This window comes from Pongo pygmaeus, chromosome 1, assembly GCF_028885625.2.
Source record: "Pongo pygmaeus isolate AG05252 chromosome 1, NHGRI_mPonPyg2-v2.0_pri, whole genome shotgun sequence".
Lineage (NCBI taxonomy): Eukaryota > Metazoa > Chordata > Mammalia > Primates > Hominidae > Pongo > Pongo pygmaeus.
Genome location: NC_072373.2, coordinates 185433425 through 185455202, shown reverse-complemented (window position 1 = coordinate 185455202; position 21778 = coordinate 185433425). Strand labels below are relative to the sequence as shown.

The following is a 21778-nucleotide window of genomic DNA, read 5'->3' as shown; positions in this document are numbered from 1 at the left end:
ATTCTCCTGCCTCAGCCTCCCAAGTAGCTGGGACTACAGGCATGTACCACCACACCCAGCTAATTTTTGTATTTTTAGTACAGGCAGGGTTTTGCCATGTTGGCCAGGCTGGTATCGAACTCCTGACCTCAGGTGATCTGCCCATCTCGGCCTCCCAAAGTGCTGGGTTACAGGGGTGAGCCACCACGCCTGGCTGCTCTTTTTTTTCTTGATAATGCTCTTTGATGCACACAAGATTTAAATTTTGATGAAGTCTAATTTACCTATCTATATATTTTTTTTGTTGTTCATGCTTTTGATGTCATAGCTAAGAATCCATTGGCTTACCCAAGGTTATGAAGACTTATTCCTATGTTTTCATGTAAGAGTTTTATGGCTTTAGCTCTTACATTTAGGTTATTGGTTCCATCTCTACTTTTAATCTATCTGTGTCTTTAAAGTGGGTTTCTTATAGACAACATATAGTTGAGTTTTAAAAAGGTTTCTCCACACCTTTTTTTATCAACACTTTTTTTTATCAAAAATTTTCCGTGGTGGCTCATGCCTGCAATCCCAGCACTTTGGGAGGCTGAGGTGAGTGGATCACCTGAGGTCAGGAGTTTGAGACCAGCCTGGCTATCATGGCAAAACCCCATCTCTACCAAAAATACAAAAATTAGCTGGGCGTGGTGGCAGGCACCTGTAGTCCCATCTCCTCGGGAGGCTGAGGCAGGAGATTCATTTGAACTCAGGGGGCAGGGGTTGCAGTGAGCTGAAATCACGCCACTGCATTCCAGCCTGGGTGACAGAGCGAGACTCTGTCTCAAAAAATAAAAATAAATAAAAATATGCTAAATGACGAGTTAATGGGTGCAGCACACCAGCATGGCACATGTATACATATATAACTAACCTGCACATTGTGCACACGTACCCTAAAACTTAGAGTATAATAATAATTAAAAAAAAATAAAAATAATAATTTTCCTTGGCTAAGTGTGGTGGCTCACACCTGTAATCCCAGCATTTTGGGAGCCCAAGGGTGGGAAGATTACTTGAGGCCAGGAGTTCAAGACCAGCTAGGGTAACATTTGCTATGTTACCCTAGAGACCTCGTCTCTAATAAAAAATAAAATTTAAAACAAATCCTTTATTTTGAAATAATTTTACTTACAGAAAATTTTGAACAATAGAACAGAGATTTTTTTTCTTCTCTCTGAACCATTTGAAAGTAAGTGACTTGATGCCCCATCACTCCTGACTACTGTAGTGTGTATTTCCTACAAAGACACTCTTCTACACCCGCAAGACAACCATCAAAAGCAGCAAATTAACAGATATATTCCTACCATCTACCACCAACCACATTCAAGTACCACCAATTGTCCCCAAAATGTCTTTTATAGCAAAAAGATTTTATACAAGTTCATGTGTTGCACTTAGTTTGTCATGTGCCTTTAAGTCTTCTTCAATTTGGAAAAATTTCCCCATCTTTCCTTGACATTCATGACCCTGACACTTTTGCAAGCTAGTTATTTTGTAGTATGTCCTTTAATTTGGTATTCCTGATGTTTCCTTATTAGATGTACATTTGCACTTTTGGCTGTAATGTCACAGAAGTAATGCTGAGTTCTTATTGTTTCCTATCAGGTAATCTATGTTTTTATTTTATTTTATTTTATTATTATTATACTTTAAGTTTTAGGGTACATGTGCACAATGTGCAGGTTAGTTACATATGTATACATGTGCCATGCTGTATGTTTTTGACTTCATCCATTTCTGATGATATTAACTGTAATCAGTTGATTAAAGTGGTGTTGGCCAGGTTTCGATTGTAAAGTTATACATTTTTCCTTTATGATTGATAAATATTTTGTGAAGAGATACCTTGAGACTATATGAGTATCCTGTTTTTCAAATGTTCACGCACTAGCTTTGAATCCATTGATATTTCCCGACTGCAGCTATTTTAGGTATCTCATGTAAGTCAAATCATACAATATTTATCCTTTTGTGTCTAGCTTATATCACTTAGCATGTTCTCAAGGTTCACTCATGTTGTACCATGTATCAGACTTTCATTCCTTTTATGGCTGAATAATATTCCATTGTCTGTATATACCACATTTTGTTTATCCATTCCTCTGTTGATGAACATTTGGCTATTATGAATAATGTTACTATAAACACTATTGTACAACTATCTGTTTGAGTTCCTGCTTGCAATTCTTTTGGACATATAGCTGGTTCATTTTTTTTCGACCCACCTACCTGTTTATGTTTTTAGAGACAGGGTCTCACTTTCTCATCCAGGCAGTGGCACGATAGCTCACTGTAACCTCAAACTCCTGGGCTCAAGCAATCCTCTTGCTTTAGCCTCCTGAGTAGCTGGGACTACAGGCGGATGCCACCATGTCCAGCTAGTTTTTAAACTTTTTGCAGAGACAGGGTCTCACTATGTTGCCAAGGCTGGTCTCAAACTCCTGTCCTCTAGTGATCTTCCCACCTCAGCCTCCCAAAGTGTTAGGATTACAGGTGTGAGTCACTTTGGCCTTTAATGACTGAATGATTGATTGATTGAGATGGAGTCTTGCTCTGTCGCCCAGGCTGGAGTGCAGTGGCGTGATCTTGGCTCACTGCAACCTCTGCCTCCCAGTTCAAGTGATTCTTGTGCCTCAGCCTCCTGAGTAGCTGGGATTACAGGCATGTGCCACCATGCCCGGCTAATTTTTGTATTTTTAGTAGAGACAGGGTTTTGCCATGTTGACCAGGCTGGTCTCGAACTCCTAACTTCAGGTTATCCGCCCGCCTCGGCCTCCCAAAGTGCTGGGATTACAGGCGTGAGCCACTGAGCCTGGCCCTGGCTTTTTTTTATTCTTAAGTGAGCTCTGACAGTTTTGTTTTTGAAGGAGTTAGTCCATTTCATCTGTGTTGTTGAATTTACTGGCATAAAGCTGTTCGTAATATTCTCCTATTACCATTTTGATGTCTTTAGAATCTGTAGTGATATCACCTTTCTCATTCCTGATATTGATCATTTCTGCCTTTTATCTCCTTTTTTCTTGATCAGTCTAGACAGGGATTTAAATTTGATTTATGTTTTCATTCTTTCTTTTTTTTTTTTGGAGATAGAGTCTTACTCTGTCCTCCAGGCTGGAATGTAGTGGCATGATCTCTCAGCTCATTGCAACCTCTGTCTCCTCAGTTCAAGCAATTCTCCCTGTCTCAGCCTCCTGAGTAGCTGGGATTACAGGAGCCTACCACCATGCCCGGCTATTTTTGTATTTTTTAGTAGAGACAGGGTTTCGCCATGTTAGCCAGCCTTGTCTCAAACTCCTGACCTCAAGCAATCCACCTACCTCGGCTCCCAAAGTGCTAGGATTACAGGCATGAGCCACCGTGCCCGGCCTTAATTGATCTTTTCAAAGAATCAGCTTTTGGTTTCATTGATTATTCTCTATTTCATTGATTTTTGCTCTGATTTTTTTTTTTTTTTGAGACAGAGTCTTACTCTGTTGCCCAGGCTGGAGTGCAGTGGTGTGATCTTGGCTCACTGCAGCCTCCACCTCCTGTGTTCAGATGATTATAGTACCTCAGCCTCCCGAGTAGCTGGGATTATAGGCGCGTGCCACCATGCCCACTTAATTTTTTTTTTATTTTTATTTTTGGTAGAGATGGAGTTTTACCATGTTAGCCAGGCTGGTCTTGAACTCCTGGCTTCAAGTGATCTGCCTTCCTTGGCCTCCCAAATAGCTGGGATTACAGGTATGAGCCACCGCACTTGTCTGCTCTCATCTTTATTATTTCCTTTCCTATGCTACCTTGGGTTTTCTTTTTCTGACTTCTTAAAGTGAAATCTGGGCTGTGCACAGTGGCTAACGCCTGTAATCCCAGCACTTTGGGAGGCTGAGGTGGGTGGATCACGAGGTCAGGAGATCAAGACCATCCTGGCAAACACTGTGAAACCCCGTCTCTACTAAAAATACAAAAAAATTAGCTGGGCGTGGTGGCAGGCGCCTGTAGTCCCAGCTACTCGGGAGGCAGAGGCAGGAGAATGGCATGAACCCGGGGGGCGGAGCTTGCAGTGGGCGGAGATCACGCCACTGCATTCCAGCCTGGGCAACAGAGTGAGACTCTGTCTCAAAAAAAAAAAAAAGGTGAAATCTGGGATCACTGATTTGAAGCATTTTTCATTTATTGCTAAAAATTTATAAGTAAAACCTTAGCTACATTCCACAAATTTTGACTTGTGCTTTCATTTTCATACAGTCAAAAGATTTTCTAATTTTCTTGTGATTTTTTTCTTTGCTCCATGAGTAATATACATGTATGTGGTTTAATTTCGAAAAACTTAAGATATTTTTAAATATCTTTTTACTATCGATTTCTAATTGTACTGTGGTTGTCTGAAAAAGATTTTTAGTTCATCTCTCTCTCTTTTTTTTTAAGAGTCAGGGTCTTGTTCTGTCACCCAGGTTGGAGTGCAGTGTCACGATGGTAGCTTACTGTAGTCTCTTAATTCCTGGGCTCGAGCAGTCCTTCTACCTTAGCCTCCTGAGTAGCTGGGACTATGGGTGCTTGCCAGTACACCTGGCTAATTTTTAAAATTCTTTGTAAAGACAGGATCTTGCTATGTTGCTCAGGCTAGTCTCAAATCCTGGTCTCAAGTGATCCTTCTGCCTTGGCCTCCTAAAGTGCTGGGATTACAGGTGTGAGCCACTGCACCTGGCCTCATCTTTGTTTCTGAAATATATTTTCATTGGTATAAAATTCTAGTTTGACAGTTTTTGGGTTTTTTTTTTTTTGAGACAGAGTCTCACTGTCACCCAGGCAGGAGTACAGTGGTCCGATCTCGGCTCACCGCAACCTTTGCTTCCCAGGTTCAAGCGATTCTCATGCCACAGCCTCCTGAGTAGCTGGGACTACAGGTGTGCACTACCACACCCAGCTAATTTTTGTATTTTTAGTAGAGACAGAGGTTTCACCATGCTGGCCAGGATGTTCTCAAACTCCTGACCTCAAGTGATCTGCCTGCCTTGGCCTCCTAAAGCGCTAGGATTATAGGTGTGAGCCACCGTGCCTGGCCTGATAATTTTTTTTTTTAAAGTACTTTAAGGGATTTTTTTCCCACTGTTTCTGGCTTACATTGTTTCTAATGAGAAATCTGTTCTCATACTTGTTTTTTTTGTCCTTTGTAATGTATCTTTTTTACTCTGATTGCTTTTAAGTAGATTTTCTCTTCTATTATTGGTTTTAAGCATTTTGGTTATGATGTGCCTTGGTATAGTTTTCTTCATGTTTATTATGCTTGTGGTTCATTGGTTTCCTTAGATCTGTAGTCCTCCTCCTTATCCTGCTTGGAATCTGATACTCCATGCAGGCTACCACCACGCCCCACTTGACACTCCTCAGATGAATGCACATTATCAGATTTGTTGATTTTTGCCAATAAGATCAGTAAAAAATGTTATCTCAGGCTAATTTTAATTTGTATTTCTAATGTGATACCAGGTATTTTAGTTGTCTAAAAACCATTTGTATCTCCTTTTCTGTGAACTGTCTGATCATATGCTTTGTTCTATTTTTGTATTTGTTTGCTGATCATTTTTATATTAATTTATATGTAACTTTTACCTCTTCTCTAATGAGCATGTATTTTTGGGGGGACAATAAGAAGATACCACATAAAGTTATTTTTAATTAAAAAAAAACTTCAAAATTCATGTAGTTTCCTGGTCTAAAATATTCAGGAGCTCATGGTGGCAACATTTTATCATAGCTCCTTCTTATATAGGGGCTTACTTTCACTTCTGTTTGTGGTGAAACCTGCATAGTTAACAGGATGTATGTGAGCTTAAAGGCCTGAGAATCACTTTGGACTGCCTATCTTTTACCAGGGCACTGAAAAAAAATCACCAACTCTTATATCTGTAACGAGTTCAGCTCTATCTTAGTCATCACTTCATTAGATCTTCCAGTGGCCCTGGGAGGCTGACAGGTCATTGACAATGATCCCCATTTTATAGATTTGAAACTGAGGCATAGAAAGGTGAAGTGATTTTATCAAACAGAAGGTTAGAATTAGAAGTACCTTAAAGATCATTTAATTTTACATATTCGGTATCCTACAATTAGTAACTAGGGTAAAGTTTTGGCTTGGATCCAGGTGCTCTTTCTTTTTTTTTTGAGACGGAGTCTTGCTCTGTCACCCAGGCTGGAGTGCAGTGGCGCGATCTCGGCTCACTGCAAGCTCTGCCTCCCAGGTTCACGCCATTCTCCTGCCTCAGCCTCCCGAGTAGCTGGAACTACAGGTGCCCGCCACCACACCCGGCTACTTTTTGTATTTTTAGTAGAGACGGGGTTTCACCATGTTGGCCAGGATGGTCTCGATCTCTTGACCTCGTGATCTGCCCGCCTCGGCCTCCCAAGGTGCTGGGATTACAGGCGTGAGCCACCGCGCCTGGCCAGGTGCTCTTTCTAATGGCAGCAATCAAAGTGAGGATCACTATCACTCTAAATGGTCAAGGAGCTTCTCTTCCTCAGGAGACTGCAGGCCAAGCCTTTGACATGCCATGGCTGGGCAGGCAGACAGGTGATGCTGGAGCTTAAGGTCTATCTATGCTCACCTTTGGCAGCAGTCAGCATGGTGGAGGCCAGTTCACACTGCTGTGATTCCAAGTGTCCAAGCGTGAACCAGCGAGGATAACGGCTGGGCACCACAGACACCATATGGTGAGGGTGGGATGTGTCGCCTGCAGAAGCTGAGTTTTCTAAAACAGGTAACCTGGAAGACCCAGGAAGAATCATCAGCCACCATCCAGACCCTGGGCTTCTGAGCCACCTTAGAGAAGCTTGCTCTTTGCTGGGGAGGAACTGGGGAGAGGAAAGGATTAACTAAGAGCTTTGAAGGTTTTTAAACCTATGATACTATACACTATATGAGGTGAGTGCCTGGGCACTTAAGAGAACTCAACACTGAATAGTTTCCACTACAAATGGATGTGAAAGGCAGTTCAAGAGCTATTGAGTTGAATAGTATGATATATTGTAAAAAGAGAGAAAAGTTAATACATTTTAAAAAAGAATCATAGGGTTGTTTATTTTATTTATTTTTGAGACAGTGTCTCTCTCTGTCACATAGGCTGGAGTGTAGTGGCATAATCACAGCTCACTGCAGCCCTGACCTCCCGGGCTCAAGCAATCCTCCCACCTCAGTCTCTTGAGTAGCTGGGACTTCAGGTGTGCAGAAACATGCCTGGCTAATTTTTGTATTTTTTGTTTTTGTAAAGACGGGGTTTCACCACGCTGCCCAGGCTGGTCTCAAACTCCTGGGCTCAAGCAATCTACCTGCCTCAGCCTCCCAAAGTGCTAGGATTACAGGCTTGAGCCACTGCACCCAGCCTGGTTATTTCTAAAAGTATAAGAAATACATGCCAAGGAATTTCCTGTTTTAGCTAAGGTATTCTCCCAGCCTTACAGTCTGACTAAAATTCTTCTTCTGTATAGTCTGCTATATCCCAGAGGTTTAACTGCCTAAACCAAGGATCCTATTCTAGCCTGGAAACAAGATGCCCATAGCTCATTGTTCTCAAGTCTTGGGGTAAACATATTTATCTCTACTTCCCCCAGCTTCTTCTGGGGACCTGTGCCTGGGAACCTTGATTGAGTTGAACTACAGAAGGGCTCAGACCCCTTCTCAGCTTGCCTGACTAACCACTGAACAGGAAGACTCAGGTCTTAAGTGCTCCTTATTTATTAACATCTCAGGGGCTTCCTCAGACAATCAACCATGAGTACTGCCAGGGAACCAAGTCACCAACAAGGAATCCAGATACGAATCCTAGATCATATAAAAATATCTGAGCCATTTTAAGGTACGCTTGGTAGCAGGTCCAACAGAATGACAAAGCGGGAAAGAAAAGAAAGTGAAATAAGCAATGAAAAAGAGCACTGGACACTTTTGCTTTGGTGGAGGCAATTGGACTGGGAAAGGGCTACCCACCTCATGGCACGTAAGGCTAATTTATAGGACAGGTCTGGATCATGAGGCAGCAGAGCTGAGAACAAATACTTGGCAAAGGTATGCATGGGAACACTCTCTCGGTGGATGACTTCTCCCAGACCGCTGAAAGGACCTCCTGGAGGAAGATAAGCCAGCCAGTTATTTATCTGTATGCTTCCATTTGCCAGCCTGGACTTGAACCCCAGTATCTCATGCATGTTTGCTAATCATGGGAACCTTCACTACATTTTAATGTCATAAATGTTCCTGTACTTGTACTCTATTGGAGAGGGGAGCTCAGGGTAATGGGCCAAAGACACCGTGACAAGAGACTCTTTTCTACTTACCTTCCAGCAGTAAGATGCATTGTTTTTGCAGTGTTTGCACTAGCTCATCGTCCAGCTGCAGCTCTTGGAGTTGGCTCAGGAGCTGCTCCTCATTACGGCATACCTTGTCCTGTGCATACAGGCCTTCAGGCATTAACCTCTGTTGACCCAGGCCCATCAGTGCAACTTCCAGGGCCAATGACAGGTAGGACTCACTGCTGTTTGGGGAGCCTGCAGCCACAGGTACATGCTGGTACACAGGGGGTCTGCTTTCATTAATATCTGAGGGCAACAGGGCACCAAATTCTTTAGGTCAGGCTTGGTAGAGTCTTCTTTCTTTCTTTTTTTTTTTTTTTGAGACAGAGTCTTGCTCTGTTGTCCAGGCTGGAGTGCAGTGGTGCAATCTTGGCTCACTGCAGCCTCCGCCTCCCCAGTTCAAGCGATTTTCCTGCCTCAGCCTCCCAAGTAGCTAGGATTACAGGAGCATGCCACAACACCTGTCTAATTTTTGTATTTTTAGTAGAGGAGCGGTTTCATCATGTTGGCCATGCTGGACTCAAACTCCTGACCTCAGGTGATCCGCCTACCTCGGCCTCCGAAAGTGCTGGGATTACAGGTGTGAGCCACCGTATCCGGCCTAGTCTTCTGTCTTTCCCTCCCACCTTTGGGATACAGCTTGGTCAACAGCTATCACAGGGAAGCTGAATCAGAACCCCAGAATAGTAAGGAAAATATACTGAAAAAAAGGTTACACAGAGCCACAAAGATTCACACTTCTTTCTTTTTTTAATTTTTTTGGAGACAGAGTCTTGTTCAGTTGCTAAGGCGGGAATGTAGTGGTGCGATCATGGCTCACTGATGCAGCCTCAACCTCTTGGGTTCAAGCGACCCTCCCACTTCAGCTTCCTGAGTAGCTGGGACTACAGGCACATGCCACCATGCCCAGATAATTTTTAAAATTCTTTTGTAGAGATAGGGTCTCATTATGTTGCCCAGGCTGGTCTTGAACTCCTGGGCTCAAGTGATTCTCCCACCTTGGCCTCCCAAAATGCTGGGATTATAGGCATGAGCCACCATGCCCAGCCCCACCTCCTTTTTTTTTTTTTTGAGATGGAGTCTCGCTCCATCTCCCAGGCTGGAGAGCAGTGGCATGATATTGGCTTACTGCAACCTCCGCCTCCCGGGTTCAAGCAATTCGTCTGCCTCAGCCTCCTGAGTAGCTGGGATTACAGGCGCACACCACCACACCCAGCTAATTTTTATATTTTTAGTAGAGATGGGGTTTCACCATGTTGGCCAGGCTGGTCTCCAACTCCTGACCTCAGGTGATCTGCCTGCCTTGGCCTCCCAAAGTGCTGGGATTACAGGTGAGAGCCACCATGCCCGGCCCACCTCCTTCTTAATATATGAACTGGCTAAGCCAGTTAGGGAAGTATAAAATCTTATCTTTTGCTAGCACATTATGTAATGCTGTAATTGTCTGTTTTTGTTTCTGTCTCTTTCATAGAATGTGAACACCTTAAAGGGATTAGACCATCTTGTTGTTCTAGGTATTGCTATGTGTTAGTGGTGAATGAACAAACCCAAGTGCAAACTCAGGTTTCCAAGATGTCACTGTACAGATGAAACAGACCAAAGATGATGATTCACTTTGCAAGGGATCAGAGGGAAGATAAACAGCAGCCCTCACTTGGCTTGGGGCCATCCCTTATATCTCTACCCAAAGAAATCTGAATCCCTACAGTTAAACTCTTAACTTTTGGAACATTTGCAACCTTTATGTTACTATTATCTCATATGCTCCACCACTGGGTGCACAATTTCAGGAAGTAAGCACGGTTTAAAAGTCAAAGTCTTGGTTTCTTTGCTTTTCTCCCTCATCTATCCAATAAGTATTTATGAAAGATTGTTAAATGACAGGTCCTCCACTAAGTGCTAGGAACACAAAGATAAATAAGTCATAATTTCTGTTTTCAAGTAGCTGACAGTCTAGTAACAAAGAACTATTTGTAAATAAATTGTAATGTAGCATGATAAATACTAAAGTAGATACATGTATACAGTAAGTGAAGGCTGAAAGAAAAAAGAATCAATTTTGTCTCTATCTATTCTTGGCTACTCTAATAGAGTCTTGAGACTCTATTAAATTATTCTCCTCTATTTCTTATTTGTAAAATTGGTACAAAACCATCATGTGGAAGAAAGTTCAAAGGAAACCAGAAAATATTATTATGCAATTGCAAGGGATACACAGATTCTTAATGGAAGTTCTTTCCCACTTTCAGACTGCTCTAGGTTCTCCCCTCTGACTAAAATTTCTCTATCACTTGTTATTCTTCTTGGACTACATTCTTCAGGCATTTATGATAGGGAAATAAAAGGAACAAGGAAGGTTGCCAAGGTAAAATGTGAAATCAGGACAAGGCCAGACCAAAGGGTAGGAAAGGAAGGTGGGAAATGGGCAAGTATGAAGAAACCTCTCAGGGTGCTCTAGTTTGGACAAGAGGGGGAAAAAAACTTCAAAAGGAGGTAGAACAGAGTCTGGAAGGGAGAAAACGGCTGATGAGGGCAGTCTTTTTTTTTTTTTTAATGAAACAGGGTCTCACTTTGTCACCCAGATTGCAGTGCAGTGGTGTGATCTTGACTTCACTGCAGCCTCGATCTCCTGGGATCAAGTGATCTTACTGCCTCAGCCCCCAAGTAGCTGGGATTACAGGCGACTGACCACACCTGGCTAATATTTTGTAGAGACAGGGTTTTGCCATGTTGCCCAGGCTGGTCTTGAACTCCTGAACTCAAGTAATCCACCCACCTTGGCATCCCAAAATGCTACGATTACAGGTGTGAGCCACCATTCTAGCCAACAAGGGCAGTCTTGGTTTGCCTCAGGCTGACCCCTGTACCTGACATCTCCAGATAGCCATCATCATTCAGGCGGCAGGCCTCAGTCAAAGTGAGAAACAGGCAGCCAATGGGATCCAGGGGGTGGCCCACCCAGCCCTCCAGGTTTGTGATGGTTGTGTTTCCTCTCTGCAACAGTTCTGGAAACAAGCAGGTTAAAATTTTAGACAGTGATAGAGACAAACTGCTGTCTGTCCCTGCCTGGGTCTTCTTATCAGTCTCTCCAGCCTTGACCCTGAGAGTCAAATAAAAACTTCTCTATTGTCTTGCCTTGGGTTGATAGGGCTGGCCACAAACATACCAGCCAGCTATACAATCACGTGGTCTGCATTTGGGTTGTCTGCTGGTAATGCATACGTGGATAGAGCTTTACAGGTTTTTGATTTAAGAGATACCTGAATCTTCTAAATAGCTGGGACTACAGGCACATGCCACCATGCCCTGCTAATTTTATTTAAAAATTTATTTTTGAGACAGAGTCTCACTCTGTTGCCCAGGCCAGAGTGCAGTGGTGTGATCTTGGCTCATTGCAACCTCCGCCTCCTGGGTTCAAACAATTCTCATGCCTCAGCCTCCAGAGTAGCTGGGACTACAGGCATGTGCCACTATGCCTGACAATTTTTGTATTTTTGGTAGAACTGGGGTTTCACTCTGTTGGCCAGGCTGGTCTTGAACTCCTGGCCTCAAGTGATCCACCCATCTCAGCCTACCAAAGTCCTGGGATTACAGGCGTGAGCCACTGTGCCTGGCATATTTAATTTAATTTAATTTAATTAATTATTTATTTTGAGACGGAGCTCTGCTCTTGTTGCCCAGGCTGGAGTGCAATGGTGTGATCTCAGCTCACTGCAACCTCCGCCTCCTGAGTTCCAGCGATTCTTCTGCCTCAGCCTCCCAAGTAGCTGGGATTACAGGCACGCGCCACCACGCCCGGCTAATTTTTTGTATTTTTAGTAGAGATGGGGTTTCTCCATGTTGGTCAGGCTGGTCTCAAACTCCCAACCTCAGGTGATCGCCTGCCTCGGCCTCCCAAAGTGCTGGGATTACGGGCATAAGCCACCATGCCTGGCCTTTATTTTATTTTTGTAAAGATAGGGTCTCACCATGTTGCCCAGGCTGGTCTCAAACTCCTGGCCTCAAGCAATCCTCCTACCTGGGCCTCCCAAAGTGCTGGGATTATAGGTGTGAGTCACCATGCCTGTCCACAGCTTTACAGTTTAAAAATGGTCTTCTCATACCAGATCTTAATGAGCCTTCTAACTGCCTTATGAGGGAGGCAAACAGGTATTATTCCCAAATTAACAGATGAGAAAACAGATTCATAAAGTGAGGCATTCCACACAGCAAGGAGAATGACCTGGAATTCCCTAGCTCTTCTGGGCCTTGTATCCCCTAAGGATCCTCATCAGCTTTGGGCCTAAGGGGGTTAGATGGCTACTAATTACTATACCTTTCTTCTGATGCTTGTAGATTTCCAGTTGCCGCTGCTGCTGCAACCTCAGAGTATTAATAATGGCCACTGTGAGTCTGAGGGCCTCTTTTGGATAACCATGGGAACGTAGGGCGTCAACTCGAGCACAGGCTGTAGGCACATGCTCTACCAAGTAAGAAGAAGATATTTTGGTCTAGTTAAAATTTCAAATCAGGAAAATTTATACCTGATAAAGAGGGTTTGTATTAAGTCCAGTTCCTCAAATTCAACCTGACACCTACTGTATACCAGGAACTGTGTCTTTATCTTTAAAGATATAAAAAGTTGAATAAATCACAGGTGATATCTTGAAAGAGCTACCTTGCAGCCTCAGCGTGGTCTATGGTGTAGAAAGGGACACACAAGTAGGATAATAAAATGTAGTTTCTCTTTGCAAACATATATTATACTATGGGAAACCAATGGAGGTAGCAACTAACTGCCTAATGGGAAAAGTCTCATTCATTTAATTAATCCTACATTTCCTGAAAACCTATTATATGCCAGGGAGTATGCTGGGTAAAGAAAGTACAAAGATGAATAAGAAATGGTCATTGCCCTCAAAGAGCTCACAAATGATACACAAATGTAATTATAAAGCAGCTAAAAAGAAGTAACATGATAGAAATATATACAGAGAGAAAATAATATTTGAGCTGTGCTTTGAAGGACAAGTAAGATTTCAAACAGGTAGACAAACAGGGAAAGACATTCCTGACAAAGGAAACATAAGCAAGGGCATATTGTAAAAGCATAAAAATTATTCAATATATTAATAGCATCCATCTTCAGAGTATGGCAAATAGTTCTATGTAGTTAGAATTATGTTATGTGGCCTAAGATAGCCTGGAAAAGGTAGAGTCTGGAATGTAAACAGCTTTGAATGCCATTCTATGGAGTTTGAATTTACCTTAGGGATAATGGAAGACTACCAAACCAAAGACTTACAAATAGGTGAGTAATTATAACAAGCTTTATGGTTTATTTTGTGCTTTTTTTCTTAAAGATAAAATTAAAAATTATAGAATTGCAGAAAATTTGAAAATACATATAAAGAAATATAAAATAAAAATCAGAAATAATCACTCTTTCCAGTGTCATGTATATTTACTCACACTTTTCTAGTAATTTTTTTTTTTTTAGATGGAGTCTCACTCTGTCACCCAGACTGGAGTACAGTGGCGTGATCTCCGCTCACTGCAACCTCCGCCTCCCAGGTTCAAGCAATTCTCCTGCCTCAGCCTCCTGAGTAGCTGGGATTACAGATGTGTGCCACCACACCCGGATAATTTCTAGTATTTTTAGTAGAGACAGGGTTTCACCATGTTGGCCAGGCTGGTCTCAAACTCCTGACCTCAGGTGATCCACCCACCTCAGCCTCTCAAAGTGCTGGGATTACAGACGTGAGCCACCGCGCCCAGCCTCGTAAGTTTTTACTAAAAATGGGATGGTATTATACTTATTGTTTTGTAACTGGCCTTTCCACTTAATAACACATTGTAAATATTTTTCCATGTTATCAAATATACATCTAAAACATTAAAAATGATTACATATAATTCTGGTGAATACATGTATATCTATTGAGCTAATCAATCCCCTATTGTTGGACATTTATATGGTTCCCAATTTTTCTCATCTGTACTTTATTTTTATCCATGCTGTAATGAGCCCCTTGGCTATGTGCATATCCTTAGTTAATTATGGCTCAGGATAAATTCCTACATGTAGAATTCCCGGATCACATGGTATGAACATATTTTAAAGGCTTTTGATAAGAAGAAATACCCTTCAGAAAGACTGTAAGTATTTACACTCCTATAAGTAGTAAATGAGAGTACCTAGCTCATGTAACCTCTCCCACACCAGAAGCTAATTATCTTAATTAAAAACACCTGACCATTTGAAAATCAAAAAATGCTAACTCAGTGTTGTTTTAATTTGCATCTTTGTTAATGAGGTGTATATTCTTTCACATGCTTATTAGATTTACGTTTTAGAAGTGCTGGATCACAGGAGAAGAAAGATGATCAGAGGAAACTTCAGGTGGTGACACGGTGTGTCTGGCTATTACTTTCAAGAGAGAGACGGGCATATCTAGATTCAGCAAAATCTTGAGCAAGACAAAGATATGGTGTGAGAGATGGAGGTAGGGAATTGGGAGAAGACAATGAAAATGTATGTCATTGCTGTAAGGCTCAGAAAATGAATATTTTAAAAAAGAATGTCTCTTTTGAAATGGGTATCCTTTGATAAAGTCAGGGACAGGCTGATTGGGGGAAAGCCAGGAAACTATTTCAGAGGAGGGTTTAAACTCACAATGAAACAGCTCTATCCTGTTATCATGAAGGAAGGTAGGAAGGTGGGGAGGAGAAAAGGAAGACTGCTTGGTGACAAATGCAGATTGTGTCTACTTACTAGCATAGGAGATTTAAAAAACTTCAAATTAGTGCTTTTTTAACAAAACATGTAATTTCAGAGTAGACTATAATGTTGCTCAATAACACAGAGAAGCTGTGAACTGAGGCCTAATTGCTTTGTTAATGCTCTTTGAGATGCATTAACTCCTTTCACCCCCTCAAAGCTTAGAGGACAGGATGCAAATTCTTATTTGAGGTTGCTGTATCACAACTGAGTATACATGCAAATGGCTTAGGCTTCACATAAATATCCCTAATAAAAGCCCCAAAAGATCTGTGTGAAAACTGTCCAAATTGTAGTTTGAATTGCAGGTACGTATGAAGATGGCTCATTTGGGCCTGGCATGAAGTGAGGGTGGCTCTAAAGTTCTTAGAGGAGGGCTAGACTTACCAAGCCACAGTGGCTGGCCTTGGGAATTAAAGAGTAGTCTTTCACTTTCCCGCTGGCAGGCAGGAGCTGTATAAACATCACTGCTGATTATTCGCTGTAGGTGGCTATCCTGCCAATGTAATTCACGGCCCTCAATGGCTCTAGTGAATACTGTTCGTCTTGGTCTGGATAAGGAGTCTGGAGAAAGAAGAACATACAGCAGTACAGTGACAGGCAATTTGAAGTTTTAAGCCCTGGGTCTTCTTCAGGGTGGGAGGTTGGCTGAATAATAGTATTTTAAAAGAATAACTCTGGCAGCAGTGTTGAGAACAGGTTATAAGGAAGGGCAATGAGAGCAGCCACTTGCAATCTCTCTGAGTATCTGTTGTGTTGCCTCCTTCTTGGATAAGCTTTCAGTGTGTGTGTGCTCTTTATAGGAATAACCTTCCCACAGAGATCTATGGCTTACTTCCTCCTACAGAAGACTAATTTCTCCTGAGATCCAGAAGCTACATGAAATAGAAGAGGTGTAGTGGTGCTTAGCCACTCAATCATGAAGATACAAACTGCTTCTATCAAGGTCAAAGGTAAAGAGAAGAAGCTAGGTAATATCCCTGGCCAATCTGTAACTTGTTTCATACCAAGTTTCCCTTATCAGACCAAGGACTTTCATAAAATTCATATTAAGAGTTGAAACAGCTGAAGCTATGGTGGCTCCTGCCTGTAATCCCAGAACTTTGGGTGGCTAAAGTGGGAGGATCACTTGAGGCCAGGAGTTCAAGACCAGCCTGGGCAACATAGTAAGACACTGTCTCTACAAAAAATAAAAATTTAAAAATTAGCCCAGCATGGTGGCACATGCCTGTAGTCCTAGCTACTTGGGAGGCTAAGGCAGGAGGACCACTTGAACTCAGGAGGTAGAGGCTGCAGTGAGCCAAGATTACACCACTGCACTCTAGCCTGGGTGACCGAGCAAAATCCCATCTCAAAAAAAAAAAAAAAAAAAAAAAAAAAAAGAGAGAGAGAGAGAAAGAGCTGAAGCTCTGTATATTCAGGTACCTTTATTACACTGATATCTGCAGGCTTACAGTCTTGTTCCCCAATAAGAAAAAACGGATGAGGCCAGGTGTGATGACTTGCACCTGTTATCCCAGCACTTTGGGAGGCTGAGGTTGGCGGATTGTTTGAGTCCAGGAGTTTGAGACCAGTCTGGGGAATGTGGTGAAACCCCCTCTCTACAAAAAATAAAAAATTGGGCCAGGCGCGGTGGCTCACGCCTGTAATCCCAGCGCTTTGGGAGGCCGAGGCGGGCGGATCACGAGGTCAGGAGATCAAGACCATCCTGACCAACATGGTGAAACTCCGTCTCTACTAAAAATACAAAAAAATTAGCCAGGCGTGGTGGCGGGCGCATGTAGTCCCAACTACTCTGGAGGCTGAGGCAGGAGAATGGCGTGAACCCAGGAGGTGGAGCTTGCAGTGAGCTGAGATCACGCCACTGCACTCCAGCCTGGGCAACAGAGCGAGACACCGTCTAAAAAATATATATATATATATTTTTTAGATGTATTTTTTAGATGGATATATATATATATATATACACACACACATATAAATTAGCCGGGCATGGTGGCATGGCCTGTAGTCCCAGCTATTCAGAGGGTCTGAGTCAGGAGGATCACTTGAGCCCAGGAGGTTGAGGCCACAGTGAGCCGAGATCATGCCACTGGTCTCGAGCCTGGGTAACAAGGCGAGATCATGCCTCAGAATAAAAGAAAAAGAAAAAGAAAAAACTGATGCTAATAAAAGACAAACTTGTTTTCTCACTGGAGTCTTACCATGCCATCTCCCTTCAGGAAAAGGGCTGCAGGGAAACCAAAACTGCAGACAAAAATGTAAGCTCAACTCTTAAGGGTGGTATGTAGGAGGACCAAATGGAAGATATCTTGCCATAAACCACAGACTTAGGGAGGATCATGGAAATGATATTTAAGGTAATAAGAAACCATGAGGGAGTCATTTAACTGATGCTTTGCCAGATTAATGGCAATTTAAACTATTTTGGGATCAAGAACTAAAGTATTATACTGTATGGACATTTCCAGAGATGCCCAAATGAGGTGTGTACCTACTGATTCTGTGCAAAAAAATTATGAGGGAATGTCAGAGAATTCATACTGAATATGAAAGAACCTAACATATTCAACCATTCAGGAAAAGTCCTTGGAATCTGGTCATTTCTTTAGAATTTAATATATCCCATTGGGTACAGGCTCAGATGGTTGAACGATATTATCATTAGAGTAGCACTGACAGTATTTACTGAAATTGCTTCTCCTTCATGTTGTCCCTCACTGAAAGCACAATGACTCTTCTACTGGCTGGAATCTAAGCTCCTCTACTGCTGAACTGAGAATCCACCAGTCTGCTCAACCCACAGTGGGCACTGGGCTCCCAATATATTTTTAAATTGATTAAATCAGCAAATAATTACTGCCTACTATACAGTAGGTACTGTTCTTAGTGCCTAGGACATACAAAGTTCCTGTCTTTATGGACCTTTACATTCAACTGGGGAGAGACAGTTAAGTAAATATATAGTATATCAGATATGTCATACAGTTAAGAGTGCTATGAAAAAGTCTAAAGCAGAGTTAAGGAGAAAAGCAAGCTGGTGTTAGGCAGGGGGTTATTGTTTTATTCATATATAGAATAGTCTCCAGGCAAAAGGAACAGCAAGCACTAAGTCCTAAGGTAGAAGTATATTTAGAGTGTTTGAGAACAGTGAGGCCAGTATAGTTGGATGGAATGAGCAAGCAGGAGAATCACAGGAGATGAGGTCAGAGACATATTAGAGAACTAGATCATGGAGGGCCATGTAGGCCATGAGAAAAAGATGACTTTGGGTTTTTGAGAAAGATGAGAGGCCACTGAAGAGCTTTGAGCTGTGAAGGTATATGATGGGACTTGCGTTTTAAAAGGATAACTCTGGCAGCAGTACTGAGAATAGGTTATAAGGCAGAAGGGCAGAAGAAGGGGGAGCAGTCAGGTGGGCACTACAATAATTTGTGAGAGATGATGGTAGTTGGCAGAGAAATAAAGAGTGGAGATGATGAGCAGTAGTTGGATTCTGGATATATTTCAAAGATAAAGGCAATATATTGGATTTGCTCATGGATTACAGCTGGGGTGAGAGAGAGTAAAGAATTAAGAATGACTCCAAGGTTTTTAAGAGAGTTGCCATATATGGAGACAGGAAGACTGCAAGAGGAGCAGGTTTGGGGAGGGCTTGAGGGGTAGGAATCCTACTGAGATGCCTGTTAATAGATAAATGGAGATATCAAAAAGGCAGTTAAATATACATATCTAGAGTTGAGAGGAAAGGTCTGGGCACGATATGTATGTGTATATATATCTTATATATACACCTATATATCATATCACATATATATATCATATATATCATATATACATATATATCATATATATCTTATATATACATATATACCACATATATATCTTATATATAATATATATATCATATATATATATGAGCTGTTAGTATGTAGATGATTACTAAAACAATGCAATCAACAAAGAAGTATAGAAAGAGAGGTGGTAGCCAGGCGCGGTGGCTCATTCCTGTAATCCCAGCACTTTGAGAGGCAGAGGTGGGCGGATCAGAAGGTCAAGAGTTCGAGACCAGCCAGGCTAACATAGTGAAACCCCATCTCTACTGAAAATACAAAAATTAGTCAGGCGTGGTGGTGGGCACCTGTAATCCCAGCTACTCGGGAGGGTGAGGCAGGAGAATCGCTCGAACCTGGGAGGCAGAGGTTGTGGTGAGCCAAGACCACACCAGTACACTCCAGCCTGGGCAACGGACTCTGTCTCAAAAAAAAAAAAAGAAAGAGAGGTGGTCTGATGACAGATCCCTGGGCACTATGGCATTTTAGGTTGGGAAATGGAGAAAAGAAAGTAAAGAGACTTCAAAGGAACGGTCAATGAAGTGAGAACCGAGAGAGAATGGTTTCTTGGAAGTCAAATGACAAAGTTTCAAGGAGAGTGTGACTAATGTGTCAAATACTGCTGATAGGTTAAGTATCAGTTGAGAACAACTACTAGATTTAGCAACAGTTAGCATTAGTAACAACTACTAGATTTAGCAACAGTTAGCATTAGTAACCGGTACAAGAGCTATTTCAGTAATGGTAGGGATTGAAAGCCTGACTTGGAGTGAATTCAAGGGAGACTAAGAACAGAAGAAATGGAGATGGCAAATCTGTACTATTCTTTTTAATGATTTTTCCTAACTCTACCGCTCATTTCTACCACCCAGAGAGGCACGTGGAGTCACGAGAGTGTTTTTTGTTTTGTTTTGGTATGGGAAATATAACAATATGCTTGTACACTCAGGAATAATTCATGGAGAGTGAAAAATTGGAGATGCAGGAGAGAGAGGAAATAATTTCTTGTTAATTCCTAGAGTGATGTCCTAGATAAAAGTGATGTAATAGGATCTTGAGAATAACTGGAGGGCTTGGATTTAGAAGCATAGACTGCAACAGGGGAAGAGGCAGAGTAGATGGGCAAAGACAGTAATTCTCTGACCTTCTAGAACAGTTATTTCTTTTGACCCATCACCACAGATGTGGTGGTGGAGTTTTGGAAATTCTCTTCTGATTGCTTCTTTATTTTTAGTAAACAGGAAGCAAGACTCAGTTGAAACTGAGGAAGGAGAGAAAGTACAGAAAATTTTAGGAAAAAGATGGTGTGAAATAGTAATTTATAAGAGTGAAAGATGGCACAGACTAGGGAAATGTACTAGATGTCTAGAAAGTACTGAGGACCCACTTGAAATGAGTGGTCATAAACTTAAAATAAGACCAGTTATTATGGTTGTTTCTTTCTTTCTTTTCTTTTTTTTGAGACAGGGTCTCATTTTGTTGCCCAGGCTGGAGTGCAATGGCATGACCATGGCTCATTGAAGCCTTGACCTCCTGGGCTCAAGCAATCTACCATACCTGGCTAATTTTTGTATTTTTTGTAGAGACAGGGTTTCACCATGTTGCCCAGGCTGGTCTTGAACTCCTGAGTTCAAGGGATCTGCCAGCCTTGGTCTCCCAAAGTACTGGGATTATAGGCAGGAACCACTGTGCCCGGCATGGTTGTTTCTCTCCAGCCATATTCAGCTGTGCAAGTGTACCAAGTAATTAGAGCTGGAATGAACTAAGTTTAGAGTTTTTCCATCAGTGTATCAAAGGGAAAGAGGGAGTTAAGTGTGTATGCAAAGGAGTGATTGTAATGAGTTACCAAGGAATCTAACGTGGATGAGGAGGAAAATGAGGCTATCAAAAGAGTGAAAACACATTTTGTCTTACACAGTAAGACAAAAATTCCTAGTGGGTCAAAGAATTACTGAAATTGGGATACTAAAGAAAAGAAGCTAGCAAGATTGATGGTGGTAACTGGTGATGCACGAAATTGAGATTATGAAGAGGGTGTAGTTTTTGGTAATGTCAAGGTTTAGGGTATGATTTTGGGGTTGAATGGCTAAGTTATGGTAGAGGATGAGACTACTGGAAAAGAGGAGATCAAATAATTGAGAGTCCAGGGTATTGGAAGGGTCATCTATGTGGCTACTGAAGTCATCAAGAATTATGATAGGAATCAGCATGGTGGCTCATGCCTATAATCCCAGCACTTTGGGAGGCCAAGGCAGGAGGATTGCTTCAGCTCAGGAGTTCGAGACTAGCCTGGGCAACATGACAAAATCCTGTCTCTACAAAAAATACACTCAAAAAAAAAATTCGGCTGTGAGTGGTGGCTTGCGCCTGTAGTCCCAACTACTCAGGAGGCTGAGATGGGAGGATCACTGAAGCCTGGGAGACAGAAGTTGCAGTGAGACGAGATCACGCCACTTCACTCTAGCGTGGTTGACAGCGAGACCCAGTCTCAAAAAAAAAAAAAAAAAGAAATTAAAAAAAGAATTATGATAGGAATAGTGATAGAAAGTAGTATTAGTAAGCCAATAGCTAAAAATCTTCAAGGAATGAGAGGGATTGACCCAGAGGTCTACAGATGACAAAAACCAGGAGGGTGGCAGACAGTATAGTTTGATGGCAGAAACTTAAACCTGGGGATATTTTAAGAAGATAGGAAGGAGAATTATGTAGAAATGACTATGAAGAATAGGCAGGAATCAACTGCTTCTCCAGCCCCAAAGGTAAAGGGATGTGAGAGAGGTATCAATCACAACCTGAGAAGGCTTTAGAAGAAGCAACATCTTCAAAGGAGAACTAACAA

General features: G+C 42.0%; 1 protein-coding gene across 1 annotated transcript in view; it reads right to left on the bottom strand.

Annotated features, from left to right (window-relative positions):
- Window positions 1-21778, bottom strand: part of ZSWIM5 (zinc finger SWIM-type containing 5) — a 186704-nt gene that overhangs the window by 14268 nt on the left and 150658 nt on the right. Inside the window, exons 6-11 of the mRNA XM_054490295.2 lie at window positions 15494-15670; window positions 12662-12808; window positions 11214-11351; window positions 8332-8592; window positions 7985-8120; window positions 6609-6766 (exon numbers count right to left, since the gene is read on the bottom strand). Of these exons, the coding sequence (XP_054346270.1) occupies window positions 6609-6766; window positions 7985-8120; window positions 8332-8592; window positions 11214-11351; window positions 12662-12808; window positions 15494-15670 (1017 nt within the window). The remainder of the gene's footprint in view (window positions 1-6608; window positions 6767-7984; window positions 8121-8331; window positions 8593-11213; window positions 11352-12661; window positions 12809-15493; window positions 15671-21778) is intronic.